This window comes from Eurytemora carolleeae, unplaced genomic scaffold (assembly GCF_000591075.1).
Source record: "Eurytemora carolleeae unplaced genomic scaffold, Eaff_2.0 scaffold4, whole genome shotgun sequence".
Lineage (NCBI taxonomy): Eukaryota > Metazoa > Arthropoda > Copepoda > Calanoida > Temoridae > Eurytemora > Eurytemora carolleeae.
Window position 1 is genome coordinate 145482 of NW_019396191.1, and position 26445 is coordinate 171926.

Sequence of the window (26445 nt, forward strand, 5' to 3'; positions counted from 1 at the left end):
CGCCACTGCTTAAGTAATCCTAAGTTTTCTTTTCATGAAAATAATAAATTTATTTTAAGATTGCATTTTCTGTATCTCTTATTGTTCTTTCCTCCAAAACTATTCGATGATCGGTTTAAAAACAAAATTTGTCAGTAATCCCCATACAAATGTTTTAACCTGCAATCCAAAGATCTGTTTTCCCTGTTCCGAAACTCCAGTCTGCCTGATGTTCTGAGGATTACCAGTTTGTGATCTCTCATGTTCCGAAGTTTGCCAGTTCTGCCGGGGTTTGCCCGTTCCAACACAAATCTTATTAGTTACAGTTGGGCCCTGACTCATGCACGAGTCGTAGTCGGGGAGCGGAGCATAGTGAATTTAAATCTGATCAATTGAATCGATCAGGATGATCAATCATGTGATTCAACATCTAAAAATTAATAATTTGTAAAGTGAAACGTATTAAAGAAACATATAAAAGTTATAAAACCCTAGAACAGGTAGACATTTTAATAATCATCTTTTTTAATTTTTAGATCATTAAAAACTTAAATTGAGTAAGTAACCGAAGAACAAATTTAAATGATTATAAAGGAAATGGAATTATAATCTTTGCTGCATTTCAAAACATGGGGGGGNAATTGTTCTCTAGGAAATTGCCCAGATGTCGAATAGATAGATAGATAGATGTCGAATAGATAGATAGATAGATGTCGAATAGATAGATAGATAGATGTCGAATAGATAGATAGATAGATGTCGAATAGATATATAGATAGATGTCGAATAGATAGACAGATAGATGTCTAATAGATAGTAGATAGATATATGTCGAATAGATAGATAGAAAGATGTCGAATAGAAAGATAGATAGATAGATGTCGATGCCGAATAGATAGATAGATAGACGTCAAAAAAGATAGATATATACACGTCACAAGTGTCAAATATTACAAGAATAAAGAAATTTTCTCACATTAGTTGACATGCTTTCCAAGATTAAATACAAGAATCTATTTGGATAGATGTGGAATAGATAGATAGATAGATGTCGAACAGATAGATAGATAGATGTTGAATAGGTAGATAGATAGATGATGGATAAAGGAACGTTGAATAGATAGATATCTGAGATATTGAACATTGGCAAACGATAAATGTTCAGAAACCTTACAGATATTATCCAGTTCCAAACCATAGACAATATAGAGACTTCTTATACCTGATATTATCCAAACCATAGACAATATAGCGACTTCTCAAGTTGATATTATCCAGACCATAGACAATATAGAGACTCCCTATAGTTGATATTATCCAGACCATAGAGACTTTTTATAGTTATTATTTTCATTCCATAGACAATACATAGACTTCTTATAGTTTATATTATCTAGTCCATAGAAAAAATAAATACTTTTTATAGTTCTTGTATTCCACCCCATTGACAATATAGAGACTTCTTATAGATGATATTATCCAGACCAAAGACAATATTATAGAGACTTCTTATAGTTGTTATTATCCAGACCATAGATAATATAGAGACGTCTTATAGTTGATATTATTCAGAACATAGAGAATATAGAGACTTATTATTGTTGATATTATCCAAACCATAGACAATGTAGTGACTTCCTACAGATAAATATTGGATAGATAGATAGACACAAATATCAGATTGATAGACACAAATATCAGATAGATAGACACAAATATCAGATAGATAGACACAAATATCAGATAGATAGATATACATGGATATCATATCGATAGATAGATAGACGTGATTATCAGATAGAAAAACATAGATATCAGAAAGCTAGATATGCATGGATAAAACATAGATAGACATAAATATCAGATAGATAAATAGATTGGTTGACATGGATATTAGATAGATTCACATTGATATCATATAGATAGATGACATGGATATCAGAAAGATAGATAGACATGGATGTCAGATAGATAGAAAGGCATAGTTATCAGTTATAGGTAAACATCAGGTATATAAATATATAGAAATAGATATCAGAAAGATAGATGGAAAGACGTGGATATCAGATAGATAGACATAGATACCATATCTATATATCTGATATCTATTTATCTTTATGGTATCTATGTCTAGCTATCTGATATATATATATATATATATATATACAGCCATAGATATCAGATAGATAAATAGATATACATGCAGATATCAGATAGATATATATACTGACATGGATATCAGAAATATAGACAGATAGAAATAAATATCTGATAGATAGATGGATATATATCTGTTTCATTGAACATCGATAAACGATATTAGAAGATCTCGGTTAACCCAATATATAATACTAGAAAGACGGATAATGAATTTTACAAAAACAAGAATGCTAAACATTAGAATTTTATTTTTATGATCATTCATCGCAATTCCTCTAAATTCAGGGTTTTTAAGAAAAGCTTTTTGTTACATTTGTTTCGGATAGAAAAAACTTTTTAGATTTTTTTAATGTAAATTAGATAACTCCCTTCCTAGATATTCAAGTGTGATTTGTATATATTGTCATTACATTGTTATTATACCAAGAGATATGATAAATTTGTGCATAAGGCAAATGTAAAGCTACTAAGAGATACTCGGTAAAATAAAAAATTCTTGGAGTACTTAAATTTACCAAGAGATACTAATCTTTGTAAATGAGAACTCAAATACTATTTTCGTTCTTTATGAAAATATGTTGGCACATAATTGAATAACTCATAAAATAATCGCCAGAGAATTATTTTAGTATCTCTTTTAGGGCGCTTCGCATCCATCTTCTATTTCAACTTTTAATTTTAATTGTGGCTGTATCTGTGAGCATCTTCTCTTTGTGCAATTTAAAACAAAAACAGAAAAGTTAGATAATACTTTTTCGCGCATTTTCAAAATTTTAAATATAAACTTTTGTGTTTTTGAGCATTCATAACCTTCCCTTGGGTCATGTAAGGTACTAAACACAAGTTTGGTCCGATCGGTTCAGCCGTTTTGAAGTTAATTGGAAGCAAACGGACAGACAGAAAAAACAAAGTATATAGATACTCTAAGAATTACTTAAACCAATATAGACAAAGTTCAGACGAGCCGAGAGAGAATGTTAGGGGAGGGTCGGGAGGGGGATGGGGTAGGGGGTGGGGAGGGTCATGGCGCCACTCAGACGAATCCCTAGCGTCCCTAGCACCTAACAGTCTACACTATTTACACAATATTTTTTTTTCTTCAAAAAGTCAATATTTTCTTTTTTGGACATATTTACATAGGAATTTAAAAAATGGAGTAACTGCATTTTGCAAATGACTTATTTTGCTATTTCACATAGCTATAATCAAAATTCTTGTTTTCTGCAGTTTTAATTGTATAAATTTAATATTTTTTATATTTTTCGTAATTTTATAAATTATTTAAAAATCCATTGAATTTCAGGCAAATCATTCAGGTATTACAAACAATAGTCATCAATTATTTTTCGACGCATTAGTATATAGTTAATATTCAATATTTTTGATTTTGTTTTTTAAATAATATTTCACTGGTTCTGGATTTTTGAACATTCCTGGAAAATATGACAATGTCGTCTTCATTATCAAAAATCCTCGAAACAGGAACAAATGTTTCCAAGGTAACTAACTATCAGATCATAAAAAATTAAAAATATGAAATATCAATTATAAACGAATATGTCGAAAAATTATCGATGATTATTGGTTGCAATATCTGAATGATTTGTTTGAAATTAAATTGATTCTTTTCCGAACCGAGTTGAGTCTTGCAATTTTTTGAATTTGTATGAACGCGCGCGCTACGTACTTCAGTATAAGTCGTTTTTAACAATTTTCTCCTTATAGACGCAACAGATAGAAGTAAGATTAGTAGCAATCAAAAGCACTTATTTTTTGCTGTATGCCTCCCCTTTCATTTTTCGCGAACACTCTCTTTAAGAAACATTCACTATTCCCTGCAACTGTAAACTATTTGCTTTATTTTCCCAATTATTAAATAAACCATTAAAAGACTATATTCAAGACAGAAGACTTATATTTACAAATAGCTGAAGTGCCCTGCGTTGCCCGTTGAAAAAAAAAAATTTGAAAAAAATGTTGAAAAAAAAATTTCAGCCCAACCGGTCCAGGCTTTAGGCAACATATATATATACGAACGTCTTGTTTTATTATATAGGTTGTCTATCACATTTGTTTCAGGTCGTCTTTTACGACTCATCATTCGTGATAACCCTGTAACTTATTTTAAAGCTATTGAGAAGAAATAAATATTTTAATTCCTAAATGTATCTATCTAAAATCTTGAAAAAAAGCACCATAAAGGGGAGTTGCACAAGTAGGTACAATTTTGCACCAGGCGCCGCAAATCACACTTTTATTTGACTCACCCTGTATCTAACCAATTAAATTTTCTTCTCTCATACTTGTGCTTAAAATCAAGAAAAGGTAATTTTATCACCTAAAATGATACTGTTATTGTTAACAATTTGTCTTTCAACTAATTTTCAACCATAAATTTTTTTCAAAAATAGATTATGCACATTTGCGATTTTTGGTTTATTACTTTTTGATTTTGATTAATAAAGTCTTATGCTTCCGTTCAATTTCATCCTTTCCTTACATTCTCATTCTATACAATACTAATCTACAATGCTAAAGGATTATCAGATAGAAAAACATAGATATCAGAAAGCTAGATATGCATGGATAAAACATAGATAGACATAAATATCAGATAGATAAATAGATTGGTTTAACTTTGTAAATTAAAGGGCGGGGGAGAAAGGAGAGGGAGATGATTAAAAATAGAGGGGTGAGGTGAAGAGGTATAAACACTAAATATCCTTATTTTAGAATTTGGAACATATTAATAAAAACAGACAGCTACTTTTTAAAGAAAAAAAGACTCATGATTAAATCTTTTTCCCTGGAAGTTCTTTAAATGTTTCATCTCCAAGAACCTTAATATTTTCGTGTTTAACATTAAAACCAAGAAATATAAAATTCTAGTATTTCCAGAAATGTATCTGAAAAAGTTTCTATCTTTCAATATTTCTATTTATCCTAGGAATCCCCTCCCTCCCCCTACCCCTACCAGCCAAACCCCTCTCCACTCTTTCCCCATTTGCACCCCACCCCCTTTCCAAAGAGGCCCCGGTTTCCGTTAGCGCGACAGGGGTATCCTAGGATTAGTTCACAAATATCATTTTTATTTTTTTTATGGTTTTTTTCCTTCGACAATTCTAAAGATTTTGTTAACAAACCAATTTTAAAATAAAAGTACATTGAATTATTTACTTTATAATTTAGGAATAAATATTTTTTATATTTGTGAACGGAGCTCTGGCCGAGCGGGCAACCCCCGAATCTCTTTTCTCTCTCTCTCTCTCTCGTTCTCCGCACTCTCTCTTCAAGTCTTCAGTTTCTGTTTCTTATCATATATCAACCTATCTATCTATCGATCCTAGTCAGGCCACACCGGGACCGGCAAGGCCAACGGCAGAGACCTTAAAAATAGTCAAGCTCTGCGTCGTTACTAAGCACTTAAAACATTTATTTAATTTTTGACTTTTTAAACATTTAATTGAGGGGAGAAAAAAATGCGCAAAATTAATTATGAAATTGTCCGAAGTTTAGCGGATTTTCTGGATTGTATTGGTAGAGGGTTAGCCTGGGCTCTCCCAGCCTTCAACTGGAACAGGGCCATTCATACAAAATTGGATATTTTCAAGGGCCATCTATTCGAATTACCATCGAAGATTTATAAGGTACCTTATTCAAAAAATTTTTAAACTGCAAAAATTACATGTTTAAAATGAATTAAGTTTGGCCAAATAGCTTCAGCTTTTTGCAAATCAGTTTTCCAAGAATTTGAAGAATTCTCAGACTCAGAGCACAGCAACTAGGTTTAGTTCTGAGTTTAATGAAATATTATATTCCCCCTAAATTAACTGAAAGATTTTGAGAATTTTGCATAATTCTTATTTTATGGATAGATAGGATTAAAACAATTATTGAAATTTTACAGATTTTTGAATGTTAAAGAGAAAGTAGATGTACTTTCACGTGACCCTTTTTAAAGAGTTACATGACCGATTCACAGTGGTTCCCATTAAACCTTTGTATGAGACAAAATGATAGCGTTATTCTTGTTTTTTCTTTTTAAAATTACTGTTTTTAATTTTGACTGTATAAAGGTAGACTTGCGAATTTATTCAGCAAAGACGGGGTAAGCAAATTAAGCAAATTGTCAGCTTTTTTTAAGGTAGTAAAACATGATATTTATTGGCACTGTCCTGAATCTGACATATAGCGCTTAAATTGAGGTTAGCTTGAAAGTATAACGTCGAGAGTTCCTTTAAGCTGAGACATTAATAGGCCTTTAGTCCCCCACCCTTTAGAACCCACGCATCCAAGTAGAGAAATATTTAAATTAATAGGCCTTTAGTCCCCCACCCTTTAGAACCCACGCATCCAAGTAGAGAAATATTTAAATTCATGTTTTAAATGATTCACTGAAGACTATCTGCAGTGCCCGGCGTTGCCCGTGAAAAAAATTAAGGAATTATGAACAAAAAAAATTTATACTATGTTACCCCCTAGGATACCCACGGGTTTCCTCAAAAATGTCTTGCCGTTTGGCCAGCTATAGCTAACATATATTATATATATGAGCAAAGAGCTTTATAATATGTAGATTTATCTTTAAATATATTTCTTTTCTATTCTGTTTCTGTTTTTTAACCACGTTGTCATTTTCAACCGTGGTATACGATAAACAACTCTAGCCTTGGGCTTGAACAAGTGTTTTGTGCATTAACATATTCATAAATATTAACATTTTTTTATTTGAAAATTTTAGAGTAATAGAGTTCCCCTTCTTAAAAATCACCATCCCCCCCTCACATTTATCAAGAAAATACTTTTTGGGGAGAGGTATACAACATTTATATATTTTCTATAATCATACTTAAATCTTTATTGTCTATTCTGTCTGTTTGTGTCCAATGAACGTCAAAACGGCTGAACCGATCTGGTCTTTTTTTTGTGGGACCTCTTTAAGTTACGTAAACAGTCCCTTTAAATTCGTAATTTAACTACGCAGCAGTTATCTAAAAGTACAAAGTTGAAATATTTAAAAATGATTTAAATACTATTTTGTCAAGATGAATTCTTAGTTAGAAACACGTGTGGAAAAGGCTAAAGAGAAAAAAATGGCTATTTATAGAAAATTGGGGGAATGGACTGAAATTATTTAATTATTTACCTCCTGAATTTAACCCCTTTTTTACGACGTTATAGTTGTTAAAATATTTGGTTTCCGTCTATATAGCATTTTTGTTAAAAATATGAAATCATGGAATTTAGACATAAAAACAGTGTTTTTTTATCGTGACTAACTTTTGGGGTTTCGCAATTATTTTATTAGAACGGGGGGGGGGGGGAGGTTGAGTCTTATTCCTAGATTGAGCCAAGATAATTAATAATTGATTTATCAAGATTAGCTACTACGCATTTATTAAAAGTACACACATGACACAAGCCATCCTAGTGTCACACATATATTTTGTATTAAAGTGACACATGTGATTGTTTTTAAATCACATTATATAAATGTTTTTATCTCATAATGTTGTATTGGCAAAAAATATATTATGAATCTTAACAAATATATTTTTAATATATAAATTGTAAAATGGAAGAATGAACAATATAGGTTTATTGAGATTTAAGTTAATTGATCTTTAAATATATTTTGTTGTTAGTTTTTAGAAAACTGTTATATAAAAATATAAAAAAAGATTTCTCAAATCTACAGTTCACTTTGGGATCAAAAATTAATATTATTCAATTCGATATCTATATATGTATACACAATACTTTGCTTGTCGGTTTGTTTAATAATATCCAATTAACACCAAAACGGCCGAACCGATCGGGCCCAACACTTTTAAGACTACTCACCAGGGAACATCAAATTTGAAAAAAACTTTTAAAAAACCTTGAAAAATATTTTTTTTAAATCCGCCAATTCAGACAGATAAATCCACTATAAATTTTAAAATTTCAAATTATAAAAAAGGCCGACTTTCAGAGCAACGGTTAAAGCCTAGTTTGGTAATGTACAGATGCAAAAAAATGTGAAAATTGGGTCTATGGTTTTTAAAGATTTTTTTAATGTTTCTCTTAAAGATTTTTATTTCAATTCCCTTGTTGGTAAAACTGCAGTTAAAGTGCAAAGTGCACAAACACCCACCATCATGTATTTTTTTCCATAGAAAAAATCATAACTGGCTCGGAGCTCATAGCGCATGATTAGTTGCAAAAATCCGCGGGTGTTTTTAAAAAATGGCGCCAGTCCGGGCAGTCCCGGATTCTTGCACATTTTCAAGCACCCCGTTAACCAGGCCGGGGGTTAGACTGCAGGTTTTACAAGCTCTGATTGGCTGGCAGCCCAGCTCTTAAAATATTCATGGAGGATAAAATATTTTTTCATTAAGAATTGAGTTTTATTCTTTTCAAACATATTTTAGAATTTGAAGAATTATGAATCAAAGTTAGGAAGCTGTCTTCATGGAATTTTAAACCTCCCATCCATAGCGGGGAGATCCCTCGGCCTCGACATTATCTGCCCGCTATATTGCCCGCTATGAAGCAGGCAATCCCGTGCAGGGTCTGCCCGCTATGTTATATTATCTATCTGCTAGGACTGCTGATCTAGGAATTTTCTAAGCCTATACTTGCTTGTACAGATTGTAGGCCTACCGCCTTATTTTCTAGAGCAATGAATAACAGTTTGCCTGGCTTATAACTAGCTTTCATTTTACGCCTGAATTTTTAGTTCCTGGCTGATACTTTTTTAAGTACGATTACATTAAAATCAAAGTTAATTGAATTAAATATTTAAAAAAAATTTAAATATAGATTGATTTAACATTCTTTTAAATGGCACAATCATGCAGCAACCAATTAAAAAATTGTAGTAAATTTCCTATTTAGTAATTATACTTATTACAAAAGATATGAACAGATTTGTTAAGATTTTTGAGTTATTTCCATCCACCCCTCCCCCTCCCTTTTCCAACCTTACCTAGCCCCCCCCTCCCTTTTAGGGCTACGCAACAAGTTTTTATATTGAATATGCTGGCTCACTGAACAGACACTGGATTGTAATGTGTAGGGAGCATTCCCGCCCCCCCCCTCCCCTACTTCACTTAAAACAAATTTTACTTCATAGCATTCCTACTTATTAACAAATCCCATTTTTCAAGTTATATAAAAATAGAGATTTTAGTTTTATAGAATAATTATTCTTCAATTTTTAAATGTAACGGTTTTTATTGATTTAATTTAAGTTTATTGAAAAATTTACCTTTTTCTTATCTAAGTAAAATTAGAGTTTAACTAAGGATTTTTGTATGTTTAGGATGAGATCATTTTTATGTTATCTTTGGTAAATGTCTTTAAAGCAGGGGGGGGGGTGTACCTTATGCTCGAGTTTTTGATATTCTTAAATTTTAAATGGTGTTTAATAAAGACGAAACAAATTATTTAAAAAAGACAGAAAATAAAAAAGAGAAAAAAGAAAGAGAAAAAGGTTAGCAATCATCAAAATTTACGATTAAACTTTTAAAAAGAATACAACTGAAGGAGAAAATTGTTTAGATAGCCAAGAAAATTATTTGGAATTAATTTATTTTTCAAATTATTTAACTAACATAATTTTTGAAATTTGAAACAAAGTTTTTTATTTCAAGAATATTTTTTTAAAAATTATTAAATTTTTAAAAAATCGTGTAGAAAGGAGAATATACTGCAGGTATTGTAATTTGATACATGCCAGGGTTAGGACAAAATTATTTTAAAATTGTTTTTACATATTACAAATAAATTCTTAGCAATTTCTTACTTTTAAAAATAAACATTTGTAGTTTTACTCAATACACAGCAAGCAAACAGTAAAAAAATGTACTAAACTGCAAAATAAAAGATTTTGTCTTCCACGTGTTTTTTATTCAGTCCCATTTGAAATGAGAAAATATCGGACTGTAGTTCATTTAAAAGTCATGAAGGTGTAGAGGCAGGCAGTTAACCTTAAATAATTTGATTTTTTTATCAGAACTATAGATCAGAAATAATATTAGATGTTTCAGCATTCATTGCAATTGTCTAATTTGAATTTGTATTGATTTTCTGAATTTTAAAACAATTTTTATATTTATTATAAATATTTATCGGAATTCATTTTCAATAATTATGTAAAATTAGATAGTTTCATGTAAGAATAATAATATTATTAAATGGACTGAAGTTATATCTAGTGACTCACATTTAAATAGAGGTATGTCCAATTTAGAACAGTACTCTTAAAATCTTTTACTGAAATATCCATGTTTTTCATTTTAAGAAATGATTATTATCAATTGCGGTTATCCCGTAAAAGCGACTTGCGGAATTATGTTGCCGAGACAATTGCATGCAAATTGTGAAAAGTTACCAATTTTTAATAAAGACAAACCACGTCATAGTTACTCAGATAAAGTTTTTAAGAGTACGATCCTTAATCGGACATACTTACTTTTTTACATTTTTAGTCCCTTTTAAGATTTTTTTTCAGTGCATGTTGAGAAATAAATATGGCCGCCTATCTTCACAAGAAATTTAAAAAATACGCAACAGAGAAGGAAAATGGCGCTGAACATGAAGAAGATGGTGCTGAGAGACACAGTGCTGGAAGTATTGTGGGTCCCCTGGAAACGCCCACAGAAGGACGCAGACTGGGCGTGGTTAAACCCCTGCATAGACAGTACTATTGTGATATATGCAGAATTGCATTCAGAGTTGAGTCAAATTTAGAGAAACATATTCAAACCAGGTAAACACTGAACAGTTCCGATTTTTATCGTCAATGTTTTCAACTCTTTCCGGAATAATTTTGAAGCGTACAGGGAAAATAAATAAGTATTTTCCCTTTTGAAAAAAAAACACATTTTGAATTCATTATCAGTTTTTTTAATCATTCCCAATCCTCCGAAAACATTTATTAATCTTGGATAAGAATAAAAAAGTGTGCCAGTCTTGGGAGTCTTGACCTAGTTTTAAAATGTTTAAATAAATTTTTAAAACGCTTTTTCCTCCCGTCTCAGCTAAATTTATAATCGCTAAAAAACAAACTCAATCTTTTGTTGATTCAACTTTTTCAGTCTTGTCTAACGATAAAACTAGAAAAATGATTCCACTAATTTTTTTGATTATTTAGCACTTTCTGTCGTGATTAATGTTTTAAAAAACCGAGGAAAATGTAAAACATTTTCCAGATTTTAATGTTTATAAGAATTCCAGTGAGGATTCATTCGATTCTTTCATTGCTTTTACGTAAACAAACTGATACACACATTCCACCCTTTTTCTGGGGAGGGGGGGGGGGGCAGGGGAACAGGGGAGCAGGGGGGCAAACCTCAAAGTTACTGTCTCAAATTTTCTAATTTCCATATCTTTGCAATTTGAAGGTGTAAAACCTTGGATATTTCAATCTTTGACTATTTGATCTTAATATCAAAGGTTTACGACATCTGGGTCTAGGGAACTAATTCAATGAACGCGAGCAAGGTTGCTGAACTACCTACCACTGGTTCAAATATTCATGAGGATTCGAATCGGTGACTTAGGATTTGAACTGGCGGTAGATAGTTCAGCAACCTCTCCAATTCATTAAATCCGAACCCTGATTGGAATTGGAGGTATCTAATTAGATATTAGAAATAATCGCATGAATTCTCAAGGTTTTTATTAAAACTACTTTTAAGAGATTTCATTTATAGAGTCGCACACCTGATTCTTAACTGCACTCTTTAAACCTTTAGTTTAATAAAAATGAGGAAAATATCAACCTCCCAGATATATCTCTAAATTTCAAGTCACTGTGGTACAAAATTACAATTTAAAATTATCAGCTTTCAGCTAGAAGGATATCTCTATACATTCTGAGGCATAGGTATTATGGGTTTTAATTAGAATTCAGAACCATTTGAAATCTTGCCACTGATCAATAAACATGAATAAGTGTTGTGACTATTTGGAGATAAAGGTCAGTTCAGAAATCAATTCTAATTTTCTATTTATCAATCATTAAAATTCTATTCTAGAATCTACAAAATAAAGTTTCTTTTCTGAATACCACAAGTGAAAGATTTAATCTAGAATCCACAAGATAAAGTTTTATTCTAGAATCTTTAAATAAAGTTTTTTTTTCTAGATCCCACAAGTTAAAGTTGGAGAAAGATGAAAATACTTCTGAACTCGACATTATCAAAGAACTGGGAGAGTCAGGGAAGGTTGAGCTTGATCAACCTGAAGATTTAGAGGATCCCAATATCCCAGGAGCAGCAGATCAACCAGCTAAAACAGGGAACCATTTCATTTGTCAGTTTAGAAAAAAAATAGAAAAAGTCGACTCAGAATTTGAAGTTCATTTTTAGTTTAGTTTATGGCACATCTTTCCCTTTTTTATCAACAGTGTGTAATAGTGTGTAGCATTTATTCCTTAAGCTAATAAAGTTTTCTTGTTTCAGTCTAGCTTATTTTAGATTTTGCATTGCATTTATAACTAATAATAAGGTCTAGAAGTCGGAACATCATAAAAATAAATTTTAAAATAACTAACTAACCTGACATTTAAATACTGCATTTTAATTGAAACTTTCTTTCTTTCAAATCACTTTATTTGGTTCAAAAGTAAAATACAAAAAATGCAGACATATTATCTCTTCATTTATTTAAAATTACCACGACAGGTTGAGTCGTTCCAATATTATTGGAGGCTGATTAATTATTCTGTATCTTCGTGTCTTGTAAAAAGTTGTAATAAAAAAAAAATGCAAATGAAATGTTATTAGATGTACCTCCTATTCTAAGCTCTGTAAATAACAGGTAAGAAACTTCAATTTAGATTTTTATTTATTTTTATTTTTTAAAACTTTTTTTCTCTCCTTTTCTTTTCTGTGGATCTGCATATTATGTTTAATTCCTTACTATTTTCAGTGGTCCTCTACCACCTTTTCACCCTGGACATCCACGGGCAGTTCGTCTTGTAGGTGGTAGACTTGTTGAGGGTAGACCATTAGACAGCCGACTGGTAGACAGTAAATTGGCTAATGATCGGCTATTAGAGGGTCAGCTGCCAGATGGTAGACTCTTGGAGAGTGAAGGATCGGTTTTAGATTCCAGAATACCTCCTCAACTTATTAGTTATGCTAAGGTAAGACTCATAGCTTCGGAACATGAACCATTTAAGGCCGTGCTTAGGATCCGGAGCCGTTGGATCTGGGAAATATGCGGATCAACACCAAGGGGTAAAATATCAACCAAAAATTTCAAAAATCAGCTTTTTCTACTCTCAAAACCCAAATCTGAACTGATGAAAAAAGATAGATTATAACAATTTCCTGATCTTTGAATGGTTCATCAAGTTTTATCATAAAATTAAGCAGAGAAAAGGAATACAAATAATTTTACAATTCTGTTTTGTTAAAAAAAAAATTCAGTAAATCTTAAATGTCCATAACCTCGATCCAGATCCATTTTTTCCAGTGCGGACTCAGGATCCGGATCCACATCAAAATTAAAGGATCTTAAGCACTGAAAGGGTTATAAGGCTGCTGGCTTAACATGTATGATAGCTATTTTATTTATTATAATTATTTTTTGTCTTAAACCAGTGATTTAAAGACTATTGTTACTTCAGGTTGATCCGTTGGTTTATTTTAATCCACAGCAGCTGAGAGGATTAGACCCCCAACAGTTAAGAGGATTAAACCCACAGGTATTGAGAGGATTAGATCAACAACAAATGAAAGGATTGGATCCACAACAATTAAGAGGATTGGATCCGCATCAAATAATTGGATTGGACCCTCAACATTTAAGAGGATTAGATCCGCAGCAGCTTAGAAGGTTAGATCCTCAGCAGCTTAGAGGATTAGATAATCAGCAGCTTAGAGGATTGGATCCTCAGCAGCTTAGAGGATTAGATCCTCAGCATCTTAGAGGATTAGATTCTCAGCTGCTCCTAAGAGGATTGGATCCTCAGCAGCTTAGAGGATTGAATTCTCTTCAGCTTAGTGGATTGGATCCTCATCAGCTAAGAGGATTAGATCCTCAGCAACTTCAAGGATTGGACCCACTTCAACTTCAAGGGTTGGATCCTCTTCAACTTAACCAAATTTTTTCTCATTCAGTTCATCCATCAATTCCTCCAATGCAGTCTCATCCGGCTTTAATAACTCACCCTTTACGGCTGTCTCCTAGTAACCAGTCTTCCTCCCCACATACTTCAGTTCAGATCCAACCTAGATACCAGAATAATAAAGAGGTGCTGGAACCAAAAAATTTCACCAAGACTGAAAGCTCTAAATTCCAACAGTACTTCAATAGGTATCCAGTAGGGCGAGATTTAGCCAGCTCCTCTGCTCCTCAGAAAGAGCTGTTATATGCACACAATGCTCAAAGAGAAAATCAGATTGGTTTTGTTTCAAAGAAAGAATATTCAACCAACCATGTAGTCAACAGAGATGCCTCTATTAGTCTTCAAGAAGGGAATGCATCATACCCTTCCCCTCGAGGAAGTGGTTTTCAATCCAACTATCCTTCCCCTAGGGAACAGGCTAGTAAGGGAAAGCATGATAATAGTAAAGAAGGAGCTTGTCCTACAGATTTAACAAAGAAACCTCCTCAACCTATGCTCAATGCAATTTCTTTGGAGAAAAGAATTAATGAGGTTATAAGTCAGAATCAGGCTATTGTTGAGACTCTTGATCCCTTCTGGAAGGGCAGATACATGCGGCAGTCCAGTAGGGAGGCTGAGATAGAGGGTGGGAAATCCCAACGAGGGAGTGGAAGAAGGTTTAGCCAAACTGCTACTGTATCAGATCAGAACCAGGATGGAAAGCGCAGCTATTCTGAATCAAGTTCTAACCACACCAACTCTATTGGGAATCAAGCTTCAAATCTTGTTCAACAGCCTCAACACACAACAAGCTCCGCTCCATATGTACTCAACGATGGGCGGGCTTCTTCTAATGTACCTTTTTCTCAATTACATCAACAGGTTGCTCAACCTCCTATACCGGTTTCTTTTTCATCGTCTTCTGAGGCTCGAAAACCTCATACAAGTCCTCACTTATCTAGTCATCCACTTTACTCCTCCCATCCTTTGACTCATCAACAAGTTTCAGGTAACCATCAACCCCTCCCACCTGGAAAACCTCCACTCCAACCCAGCCATCAACAGCCCTCTGTAGCAAGCATTCAACTTCCCACGTCTGCTAGTCATCAACTCCATCCAAATGCTAATCATCAACTCCCCCATGCTGTTCAGCAACCTCTTCCTGCAGGCTATCCTCCACAACAGCAGCATCTCAAGACTCCTCATAGGATTGTTGAATTGGAACAAGTACAGAAACAACCTCCTAGACCTGACTCCAACATTCCCCTCAATTTAAGGTAGTGAAAATAATATCTGAAGAAAATATCACTTTTTTCCTAAGGACAATTTTGAGTGACCCTCCATGTAATGCCCGATTTAAAACGGTAGCCTTCAAAGCTTGGTCTGATCAAGTTAGAATTAAATATTCATGTTTTTGTTACTTTAAACTGCTTATTTTTATTTCGGTTTCTCTGCACAACGACAGAAAAACGACATTATCTTCCATCATTTTTGATTCATATTATTAGGTTTCAATAGTACTGTTAAAAATCAGGCATTGCTATCTTTGCATGGAGGGTAACTTGAAATTATACTTACAGTCCCTTTAACAGTTTCTAAATTCCTAAATAATTTAGTGATAGCAGTAGCAGGAAACGGAAATCTCCAGAAGCTCTTTCTATGGGTGATTCTGTTAAGGTAATTGTTTTCTTTTCATAATGCACAAGAGTAAAGTTCCAATAGGTGATTTTACCCAGACCTGCATGCATACCCAGTCTAGCTTAACCAGGTCTCTCTTGAATTTGAATTCCGGTGCACAGGAGAATTGGTTCATCTACGTTTTATTAGTCCATCTGCATCTTGGTATTCATTAAATTTGGTTCGTGTCTATTGGTTATTGTTTTTTTTTATATAATTACTATTAGCTAGCCTTGCAGAAGGTTTCTTGACTTGTCAACTGTTTATGCCAACAGTTACAGAACTTTGCAAAATGTGTGATGTGCATTTGTTTGCGAGGAAAATTTGCAATTTAAATCTGTATTTTGCCAACTCACCTCCGCTATTAATTTTAAAGCAAACAGCAGAATTCAGCACGATTATGATCTAAGAGTGAAAATGCGCGTTAAAACAATATTGTCTTAAAATTTGATTTTATAAAATGAACACCCAACAGTTCATAGATATCTTTGATACGTTCTTATCAGATAGAGATTTGTAAGATCATATTGCAAGCCAGTGAATAAAAACATTATTCATCAATCAATGAAGTAGGACAGGATTTCATTTTGTTGATTTTAAGTTAAAAAAAAAGCGCGAAAGTTCTTCAGAAAATATTGAATAAATATGGCGTCCAAGAAGGTAGATAGATATATATTTCAGCTAACATCATAATGAATACATTTTAAATTTTCTAATTTATAGCTTAACAGTCGGACAGAGCCAGGGCTTACCAGCCTAACCCTTTCTGTTTTTTTTCTGATTGGCTGGCCCTCCAAAGATTATACATTATATTTTTTTAAAATTAACAAATACCTAATACATTACACAAAGCACAAAGAAAATTAAAAAAGAAGAATAAAAGAAGGAAGGGTGAATAGCAGAGGGTAAAAGGGAGACAGGAGAAACCCGAGCAACAAAAAATCCAATTTTTGACGATGATGTGTTATAGAGTTGCACAGGGGCGTACAAGGGCTTTTGTTTAAGGGGGGCACAACCACGAATAAAGATATCGTTTGTTTCTACCGTGGTTTAACTGAAACGAAGTTGGTTTCATATCTAGACACTGATTTTAAGATGAAATTCATAAAATATTAGCAGATGTGAATAACAATAGGGCTGTGTAGTGTATACGTTTAACAGTTCAGCCAATAAGGAGTATTCAACTGCAGGGTGTCTCATCTTAAAGAAAAAATGAACAAATTTGTTTAAGTTTAATTTAGTGAATTTTATCTAGTTAAATTCATTCTTTTTGGTTTTGTGCATTTAATTATGCTTTATGATTTTGAGCAGCTCGAGTAAAAATGTAATTTTTTGAATAAATGTTTTGTTTGGGACACCCTGTAGACAAGCACTGCCTAGAGAATATGACTTGCAAAAGGAAAATAGAAATTGCATGCTTCACCCACGAACAAAGAAAAGGGGGAAAGAATGGTTAGGGAGGGTAAGTGAATTCCCCCCTTTTCCACTTTTCGTGAGATATTAAAAGTCATCCTTTGAATCCTTTTCGGCCTCTGCTTTACTTAATACAAAATCAAAGTTTTGATATTTGATTTGAAATGCGAAAAAATTGAAAAAATTTCGCCAAAAATTAATGTAAAAATTTCGCGAAAAAAAGGATGCGAAAAAACAATGCGAAAATTTCGCAAAAAAAATGGAAATCATGGCAAAAAACGAAAATTTTGCGAAATATACAGAATTTTCCAAAACTAATGCAAAATTTTAGCGTAAAAGTTGCGAAATTTCATCTAAAAAGACTTTATTTTGAGAATACTACACTCATTTTAAAGAGGGATTTATACACGAGCCCAATTAATGGATTTTCACAAAATATAAATATGTTTTAATAATTCAAGAACGACTAGGAGACATCAGACATTTCGCGAAATTTTCGCTTTATTTATATTTGCGAATTTTCGCGAAAAAATTTGCGAAATGCGACCAAAATTTTTTTTTTCGCGAAACGATTTGTTCGCTGGAAACGCTACAATTTGTTCACTTCAATAGAGGGTTCACGGAATTTAAGGGCTCATTTATTTTTCTGTCTTGCCAAAAAGTTGCCTCTAAAAAGAGATTATTGGATCGGAAACAGAAGTGCTTTACAATTTTTGACTACTTCAGCAAATTAGCTCTCATTTTTACACATTCTATTGGACCCGTCGTAATGTTTAGAGACACTTATACATTTAAAGAGGGACATGCACGCTTTACAATGGTACCTTAAAACCTTGACCTGATCAATAATGTTGAAAATATCATGAAGTTTAATTCTGACAATTTCTTCCATTGTTCCTGCAGCGGAAACAATTAGTTATAAAAGAGAAAATCATAGATATCATTCTGGATCAAACAAAGATTGTAAGGATATTCATTTCAATTCCTTGTGAAACTGGGAAGCCACTTTATTTATAGAAGGATCACTGTTAATGATTTAAAAAAAATTATAGCATTAAATATTAGTAAAAAATTTCAGTAACGCCCTTTTGAAGCAGGGTGTGGTTTTTCTACTCTCTGTTGTAGACGTTCTGAACATAAAAGTTTAAGCGCACAAGTAGAAAATAATTTTGATGCAAACCGTTGCAAAACTTGCAACACCTTGCAAATTCTGGTTTAGCCAACTTGAGCAAATTTACGATANCTTCAAACAATCCTCCTGCCAGGCGAAAGTATAAAGTCCTATCATATAAAGATGATTAAATGTGAAATTTATAAAATTTCATTTAAATTCAGCCTGAGATTGAAACTTTTAAATGCACGGAGTTTTCAGCTCAATTGAACCGATTAGAATCATTTCTGTCACTGCGATCAGAGCTTGTAACTTTTGAATCAACTGAAAAGATCAATAAAGAGGAGAATAAGCCTTTTTTTACAGGGTAACCCCAAAAAATGAGACAATTTTACAATTCAAGGTTTGCACATATTTTTTTTCATTTCAAATTTTTTTATTAAAGTTTTATACAACATTGTAACCAACCAAGCAAACAAGCAAGCAACAAACCAACCAATCAACCAACCAACCGACCAGTAAACAAATCCTGCAGATATGTCTAAGCTGGAATTGACATTAAACTTATTAAGCTAGAATCTATGCATTTAATTCTTGATTATGCTAATGTATAATTAAACTAAGAAAAGTTAGTTTATGTTNAACCAACCAACCAACCAACCAACCAATGCACTTTAGGAGGTTTGGTTAAACAGTCAGAAAAGATCTGGTTCTATCTCACAGCTGGAGGATATAGCCTCCAGAATAGAGACCAGCCTCAGGAGTTCGGAGAATCCTTTTCATCCGGATAATCCAGAGGGGTCAATCATTAAGGTCAGTTGAAGGTCAATCATTAAAGTTGATCATTTAAGTCAACTAAGAAATGTAACAATTGTATGTTAACCAGGGTTTACTTATAAAGTTTAGCAGAATATCTTAAAACGATCAATGAATTCGTTTAAAAACGTCACCAAGACTTTTTCATGCTTTACCATTGCTCTACATATAATCAATTCCTTTTATTAATTTGCTCAAATGAGTTGTTGAGTTTCTTTTATAGTTTATTTTTAGGATTTGTTGCTGAAAACACGTGCTGGTATTCTGACTACTCCAGCCCTAATGCATGCTGCAAAGGAGCTTCAGGTAAATATTTAAATGAAAATAAAGGGGATGTTGGCGTAATTTCAAGTAATCCTTTTTTACCCGGCCTTTAGATATATGCCTGAGAGAAACGGTAAATTGTGTCTGAAAATTTATTAATTTTAATTGGGGTTCTCTGTACAAAAAAAACGAAATTTTCTCCTTTAGATCACATTATTTTTGATATTATGATTCGTCCCAGCTATCCTACAATTCATCAACATTATTCTTTGTTTTTGTTTCTAGAATTTAAATAAATGTGCATTAATCATTTTTGTTTGAACATTTTAAAGTTACAAATTTACATATTTTTAGGACAAAGAATTTTTAAACCGTCCTGAAGTCCAAGCAGTTCTAGATCAAGGACAGCAAAGACAAGATCAAGGACAACAAAGATCAGATCAAGGACAACAAAGACAAGATCAAGGACAACCAAGACCAGATCAAGGACGACAGCAACACAGACAAGATTCAATTAAACCTAAACCTGAAGCTTCAAGATCAGAAACCCAGAATATTTGTAAGTATTTTTTAGTAGTTTTTTTTTACTAACGTAATTATCAAGGATTAATTTTATAAATAAATACTTTTGTTTAGATATAGACGTAAGTAAGTCTGATGACCGGCCTGCTGCGCCTGAAGTACGGCAGGGGTCATCAGCTGAGCCTGAGCTACGGCAGGGGTCCTCAGAATCCATGGATATCCCTATGCCGCGTTCTATTCTCTACCGTCCGTCGTCTTCCGAATCTTTAACATGTAACCTATGCCAGGTAAGCAACTTTTTTTTGATTAATGTTTAAAATTTAATTATCTTCTATACTTTTTGTTTTCAGGTTACAAATTTGGAGAACATTGAAATTCATAAACGCCATTTTTGCAAAAATAACCAAGGAGTATCGGAAGCTAACACATTATACAGGTATTATTAAATCTGAAGAGTTTATTATTCCTAGTTGCAGTACAGTACAGTTACTTTCTGGTTTTAGACCCAACAGTACAGTGTCGCATACCAAAGCAAGTCCAACTCATCGAAGACGATCTGACTCGATTAATGCCGCGCAACCGGCGCAGAAGAGACCGAGAACAGACAGTGTCTCTGCTTCTACTAGTCAACTGTTCTTCGAGACAGGTAAGGACATTAATTGATAATTCCGGTTCCATCGGGATTCCTCCCATGCAGAATTCCTCCCACGGGATTCCTCCCATGGGATTCCTTCCACCAGGATTCCTCTCACACTGGATTCCTCCCCCATGTGATTCCTCCCAAACGGGATTCCTCCCCAATAGGATTCCTCCCACACGGGATTCCTCCCACAGGATTCCTCCCACATGGGATTCCTCCCACAGGATTCCTCCCACATAGGATTCCTCCCACAGGATTCCTCCCACACGGAATTCCTCACACACAGAATTCCTCCCATTGAATTCCTCCCACTGAATACAGTGTACATATTTTAATACTTTATTGGAGCAGCTGACAATCTAGCTTCAAACAATCCTCCTGCCAGGCGAAAGTATAAAGTCCTATCATATAAATATAAAAAATGAGAAAAAAATATAGTATATAGTATATTTATAAAAAAAAATTTATTTTAGATTAGTTTACTAATTTTCTTTTGAATCAATATTTCCTATCTTTTAAAAATACTTCCACTTCTAAAATATTCTTTCCTAAAAAAAAATAAAAAAAGGCATGCTAAAATACTTGACCTCCTCGTAGTGCATGCTGGTTCAGACAGACAAAGTATTAAATCATACATGATCACTATAATATTATCAAATACAGGGATCTTATCAGATGTGGATCCTCAGTTTACAACTGTGGGAGGAATCCTGTGTGGGAGGAATTCCATGTGGGAGGAATTCCATGTGGGTGGAATCCTGTGTGGGAGGAATCCCATGTGGGAGGAATTCTGTGTGGGAGGAATCCCATGTGGGAGGAATCCTCTGTGGGAGGAATTCCATGTGGGAGGAATCCTGTGTGGGAGGAATCCTGTGTGGGAGGAATCCCATGTGGGAGGAATCCTGTGTGGGAGGAATCCCATGTGTGAGGAATTCTGTGTGGGAGGAATCCCATGTGGGAGGAATTCTGTGTGGGAGGAATCCCATGGGAGGAATCCCGTGTGGGAGGAATCCCGTTTTGGAGGAATCCTGTTGGGAGGAGTCCCATGGGAGGAAGCCTGTTGGGAGGAATTCCATGACTACCGATAATTCCATCTCATCAAATAATTTAAAAACTATTAAAAAAAGCAAGAACGGTTAGCAAAGAAATGACTGAACAGGAAAAACAAAAACATCAAAGAAATACAAATAAAAAAAATATTTCTTGTTAATTTTAAGTGCTGTCCGTTTTTTAGGACTAAACCCGATTTACAATGGTACCTTTTAAACCATCATCTGACCTCGAATGTGGAGGATATCGTTGTTAGTCTAGCTCAAAAGTGTTGTTAGCATAAATCTATAAGTCACCTTAACAGAGCAACTTTCATTGCAAGTGATCAATTTTCAAAGAGAAAAATATTGATAAATCACTGATTCTTGTCACACAAAGCTTCAAAGGGAAACGTTATTAATCGTACATTCTCCACATCATAAGTAACATTTAAACAGGACCATGTCCGATTCACATAGTTACTCTTAATCAAGGATGTAAGGCAAGGAAAGTCATTTCAGAAGTGTACACATCTTTAGTACTGCAGTGTACTGTCTCTGGGCGCTTATGTAAACACAAGACGGATGTCGAAGCCTGACATGGGATCCATCATTCACATAAAAAATCAATGAAATATTCTGGTCATAGGAAATTATTATGTGAATTATCAAAATTATCAAAATTTAATGCTTTTAACCTCCTCGGATACTAAACGAACACTGATGCATCTATTATTGTTTACAAATTCCGCCCAGAGAGAACTGGTTTCAATATGTACACAGAGTATACACAACCGCAATTGCCTTTCCTTGCCTTACATTCTTGCTCTTAATACCTTTATCTGATAGATAATATGAAACATATCGTTGTTTTTCTTGCTTTAAAAGTGTTAATTTTTTGGTTTGGAGGGTCACTTGAAATGCCTTGAACAGTCCCTTTAAAGATATTTATCCTTATTATTATATTCCAGGTAAAAGTGAAGGTCTACTACAGATTGCAACTGTACGATGTAGTCCTGATCATTCTAGATCATTTAGCGATCATTCTAGATCATCGACCACAACTGTTAGCTCCGTTTCAGGTAATAGTTTTAGATAGTTTTATCACCTTTTTTACTTTTTCTGCTAACATGGAAAATAAACGTTTCCCGAGAAAGAAACACCAAGAAAAATATTATTTTTAAGTAACGTTTTTTCCCTTTTTATCATAACTTTGAAGGAGATAATTTGATATTTTTTTTGAGTTTAAAGATAATTAATTGAATAGATAGTGTTCTAAGCATAAATAAATTTTTATGAATTTAATTCTCTGAGTTGTAACTTGTTAAAGCTTTAGTCATATTAAGATTTAAAAAATTAAGCATTATTTCAAGTTGTGTACCTACATTTATATATCTATGTATTCCTACTCCAACCTATTTATATATCTATGTATTCCTACTCCTACCTATTTATATATCTAGGTATTCCTACTCCAACCTATTAATATATCTTGGTATTCCTACTCCAACCTATTTATATATCTAGGTATTCCTACTCCAACCTATTTATATATCTAGGTATTCCTACTCCAACCTATTTATATATCTTGGTATTCCTACTCCAACCTACATTTATATATCTATGTAATCCTACTCCAACCTATTTATATATCTATGTATTCCTACTCCAACCTATTTATATATCTATGTATTCCTACTCTAACCTATTTATATATCTAGATATTCCTACTCCAACCTATTTATATATCTTGGTATTCCTACTCCAACCTATTTATATATCTATTTATTCCTACTCCAACCTATTTATATATCTATGTATTCCTACTCCAACCTATTTATATATCTTATGTATTCCTACTCCAACCTATTTATATATCTGTGTATTCCTACTCCAACCTATTTATATATCTATGTATTCCTACTCCAACCTATTTATATATCTATGTATTCCTACTCCAACCTATTTATATATCTAGGTATTCCTACTCCAACCTATTTATATATCTTGGTATTCCTACTCCAACCTATTTATATATCTTGGTATTCCTACTCCAACCTATTTATATATCTAGGTATTCCTGCTCCAACCTATATTTATATATCTTTGTATTCCTACTCCAACCTATTTATATATCTAGGTATTCCTACTCCAACCTATTTATATATCTTGGTACTACTACTCCAACCAATATTTATATTTATTTCAAGTTCTGTACCTAAATTTATATATCTAGGTATTCCTACTCCAACCTATTTATATATCTTGGTATTCTTACTTCAACCTATTTATATATCTAGATATTCCTATTCCAACCTATATTCATATATCTAGGTATTCCAACTCCCAACCTGTCTGGAATTCTGACCGGTATTAAACCGCTGCCACTGTTTTCTCTACCCGGAGTAAGGATGGATCCGAAACATGATGATAAAACTGTCCCATTTGTTCTTGGTATCCCTGGACCCTACTCACAACCCTCCAGTAGGCCATTGACCTCTTTAACCTCCAGCATATCCTTAACATCAACCTCTAGCCTCCAATATTCCAACTCCAGTTATCTTAGCGGAGTAAATCTCCCAACTCGTATAACAAGCAGTCCTACACAGTCCTTTCAAACCATCACCTCCCCTCCTCCCTCCCTCCCTAGTGGATATATACCTGCTGGTCAGCTTGGGTTCATTAAACCATCGGACTCCCTTCCAACTCTGCTGAGCCCTATACCCCCTAGGGAGCGTCACCTTTCAGCCCCTTCTAACAGATCTCCTAAACCTGACCCTAAACCAACTCTTGACATTGATGTTAAAAGACCTCAAAGTTTACCGCTTGGTGGTCCATTGTCACTGAAAAAGAACATAACTCTCTCGGGCGCCTCTTTAATCAGTCCAGAAACACCAAGGTAAGAGTTAATATTTAGAAATTATTTTAAATTAATCAAGAATTTTGAACAAAAATAACATGTTTCTTAATATTGTAAGAGCATAACCCTCCATGTAAATTGTAAAGATGACAATGCCCAATTCACAACGGTACCCTTGTCTGATCAAGTATGAATTAGAGATATCAATATTTATAATTTTGAAAATTAATTTCTTTCAATTGTTGTTTTCTACTAAAGTGCCCATTTCTGAATCAACATTTAAACCTAGAATAACGTTTTTTGATAAAATAAATGTTTCAAGGGTACCGTTGTGAATTGGGAATTGCCATCTTTGCATGAAGGGTCACTTGAAACTACTCGCACAGTCCCTTCAATGTAAACTTTGTTTTTTGTAGGCCAAAGAAGCCATATGTACTGCACTACCAGAACGGCACAGCGTACACATATCTGGGGTTAAAGTGTTCAACCAGAGTATTCTTTTGCTCAATTCATAAGGTTAGTTTTTAGATTTCAAGGATTTTACAGATCAAGTTCCGTGGATTTCTAAATTTTTTCTAATTTGTTAAAGAATTCAGAAAGTTGTTTTTTAGTTTTTAGTTTATATAAAACAGCTGATATTGATTTTTATGTTTAAAAAGGTTACTTGTTAATTGGATTTTTGGAATTATTATAATTTCTGGACATATTCTTCCAATTCATTTAATCATTTTGATCATTATTCATGTTTCTTTATTCTTATTTGTTCATTCATCATTTGAACTACCTATTCAGTAGTTCAATTTTTTATTTCAGGCTCAACCTAATTATGTAGAGTTGGAAAAGAACTCCACAGTATCAATGTACTCCAACTGGAAGGTATTCAGTAAGGACTCCCACCCCTCGGGACTACCTCCTCAGACCGGAATGGCATCATATATATCAAACCCTAAAGAAAATTACAAGGTAAAACAATTTACCATTCAAGAAATTACTGAGAAATATTTGAAAAAATAGTTTTTAAATTAAAGATTAAATCTATTTTTTTCACATTTCCTCCCAAATATGATACTTTTATATTTTATCGATTTAAAGAAAAATTTAGTAAATTTTTTTATTCATACAATTGTATTATAAAATCTTCAGTTTATAAAGGTTAATTTTATTAACCCTTTTAATAAATTCTAAATTTATCCAAATATGTAAATATCTGTTGTATTGAAGGACTTGTCTGAAATACATAAATATCTGTTGAATTTAAGTGCTTATTTGAAATATTTGAGTAATATTGAAGGGCATGTATGCTTCAATTATATTAAGTAAGTCCTGTATTATAGGGTTTCCTGCTTGTATGTAAATAAAAATGTATTAAAATATTACAGGGCTTGTATGAAATACATAAATATCTGCTAAATGACAGGGCTTATATGAAATATTTAAATAAAATTAAAGGGCATTAATAATATTAAAGGTGTCCTGTATTATAGAGCTTGTTTGTGTGTATATTCTAAATGTGCTAAAATATTAAAGGGCTTATATGACAGATGTAAATATTTGTTGTATTAAATACATGAAATACTTAGATATCTGCTGAATCTTATCTTATTAAATATTTAAATAATAGGAAAGGGTATTTATGAAATATTTCAATGTTATTAAAGGGCATGTAAGAAATATTTCAATTTTATTAAAGGGCATGTATGAAATATTTCAATGTTATTAAAGGGCATGTATACTGTGGCAGCTCCAGCTAGATCTCAGATGATAACCTCGCACTCCTCCACCTGGAGGGATAGAAGGGAGAATACAGAGAAACCAGAGGTTAGTAGTCACTTGAAGTAAGGTCAGAGGTAGTGATAGGTAATCAGTGGTAGT

At 33.1% G+C, this 26445-nt stretch overlaps 1 protein-coding gene across 2 annotated transcripts in view; it reads left to right on the forward strand.

The window, feature by feature from the left end:
- The first annotated feature begins 286 nt into the window (after positions 1 to 286).
- Positions 287 to 26445, forward strand: part of LOC111697715 (uncharacterized) — a 37656-nt gene continuing 11497 nt past the window's right edge. Inside the window, exons 1-18 of one of the 2 annotated variants that reach the window (XM_023467808.1) lie at positions 287 to 479; positions 10637 to 10894; positions 12275 to 12426; positions 12915 to 12948; positions 13060 to 13276; positions 13763 to 15519; positions 15859 to 15919; positions 19122 to 19256; positions 19494 to 19565; positions 19878 to 20082; positions 20160 to 20332; positions 20396 to 20481; positions 20549 to 20691; positions 22685 to 22795; positions 24048 to 24612; positions 24990 to 25089; positions 25387 to 25536; positions 26296 to 26391. In XM_023467808.1, the coding sequence (XP_023323576.1) occupies positions 10656 to 10894; positions 12275 to 12426; positions 12915 to 12948; positions 13060 to 13276; positions 13763 to 15519; positions 15859 to 15919; positions 19122 to 19256; positions 19494 to 19565; positions 19878 to 20082; positions 20160 to 20332; positions 20396 to 20481; positions 20549 to 20691; positions 22685 to 22795; positions 24048 to 24612; positions 24990 to 25089; positions 25387 to 25536; positions 26296 to 26391 (4296 nt within the window). In that variant the 5' untranslated portion in view covers positions 287 to 479; positions 10637 to 10655. Of the gene's footprint in view, positions 480 to 10301; positions 10361 to 10636; positions 10895 to 12274; positions 12427 to 12914; positions 12949 to 13059; positions 13277 to 13762; positions 15520 to 15858; positions 15920 to 19121; positions 19257 to 19493; positions 19566 to 19877; positions 20083 to 20159; positions 20333 to 20395; positions 20482 to 20548; positions 20692 to 22684; positions 22796 to 24047; positions 24613 to 24989; positions 25090 to 25386; positions 25537 to 26295; positions 26392 to 26445 lie in introns of those variants that run through there. The other variant, XM_023467809.1, reaches the window with a different exon arrangement.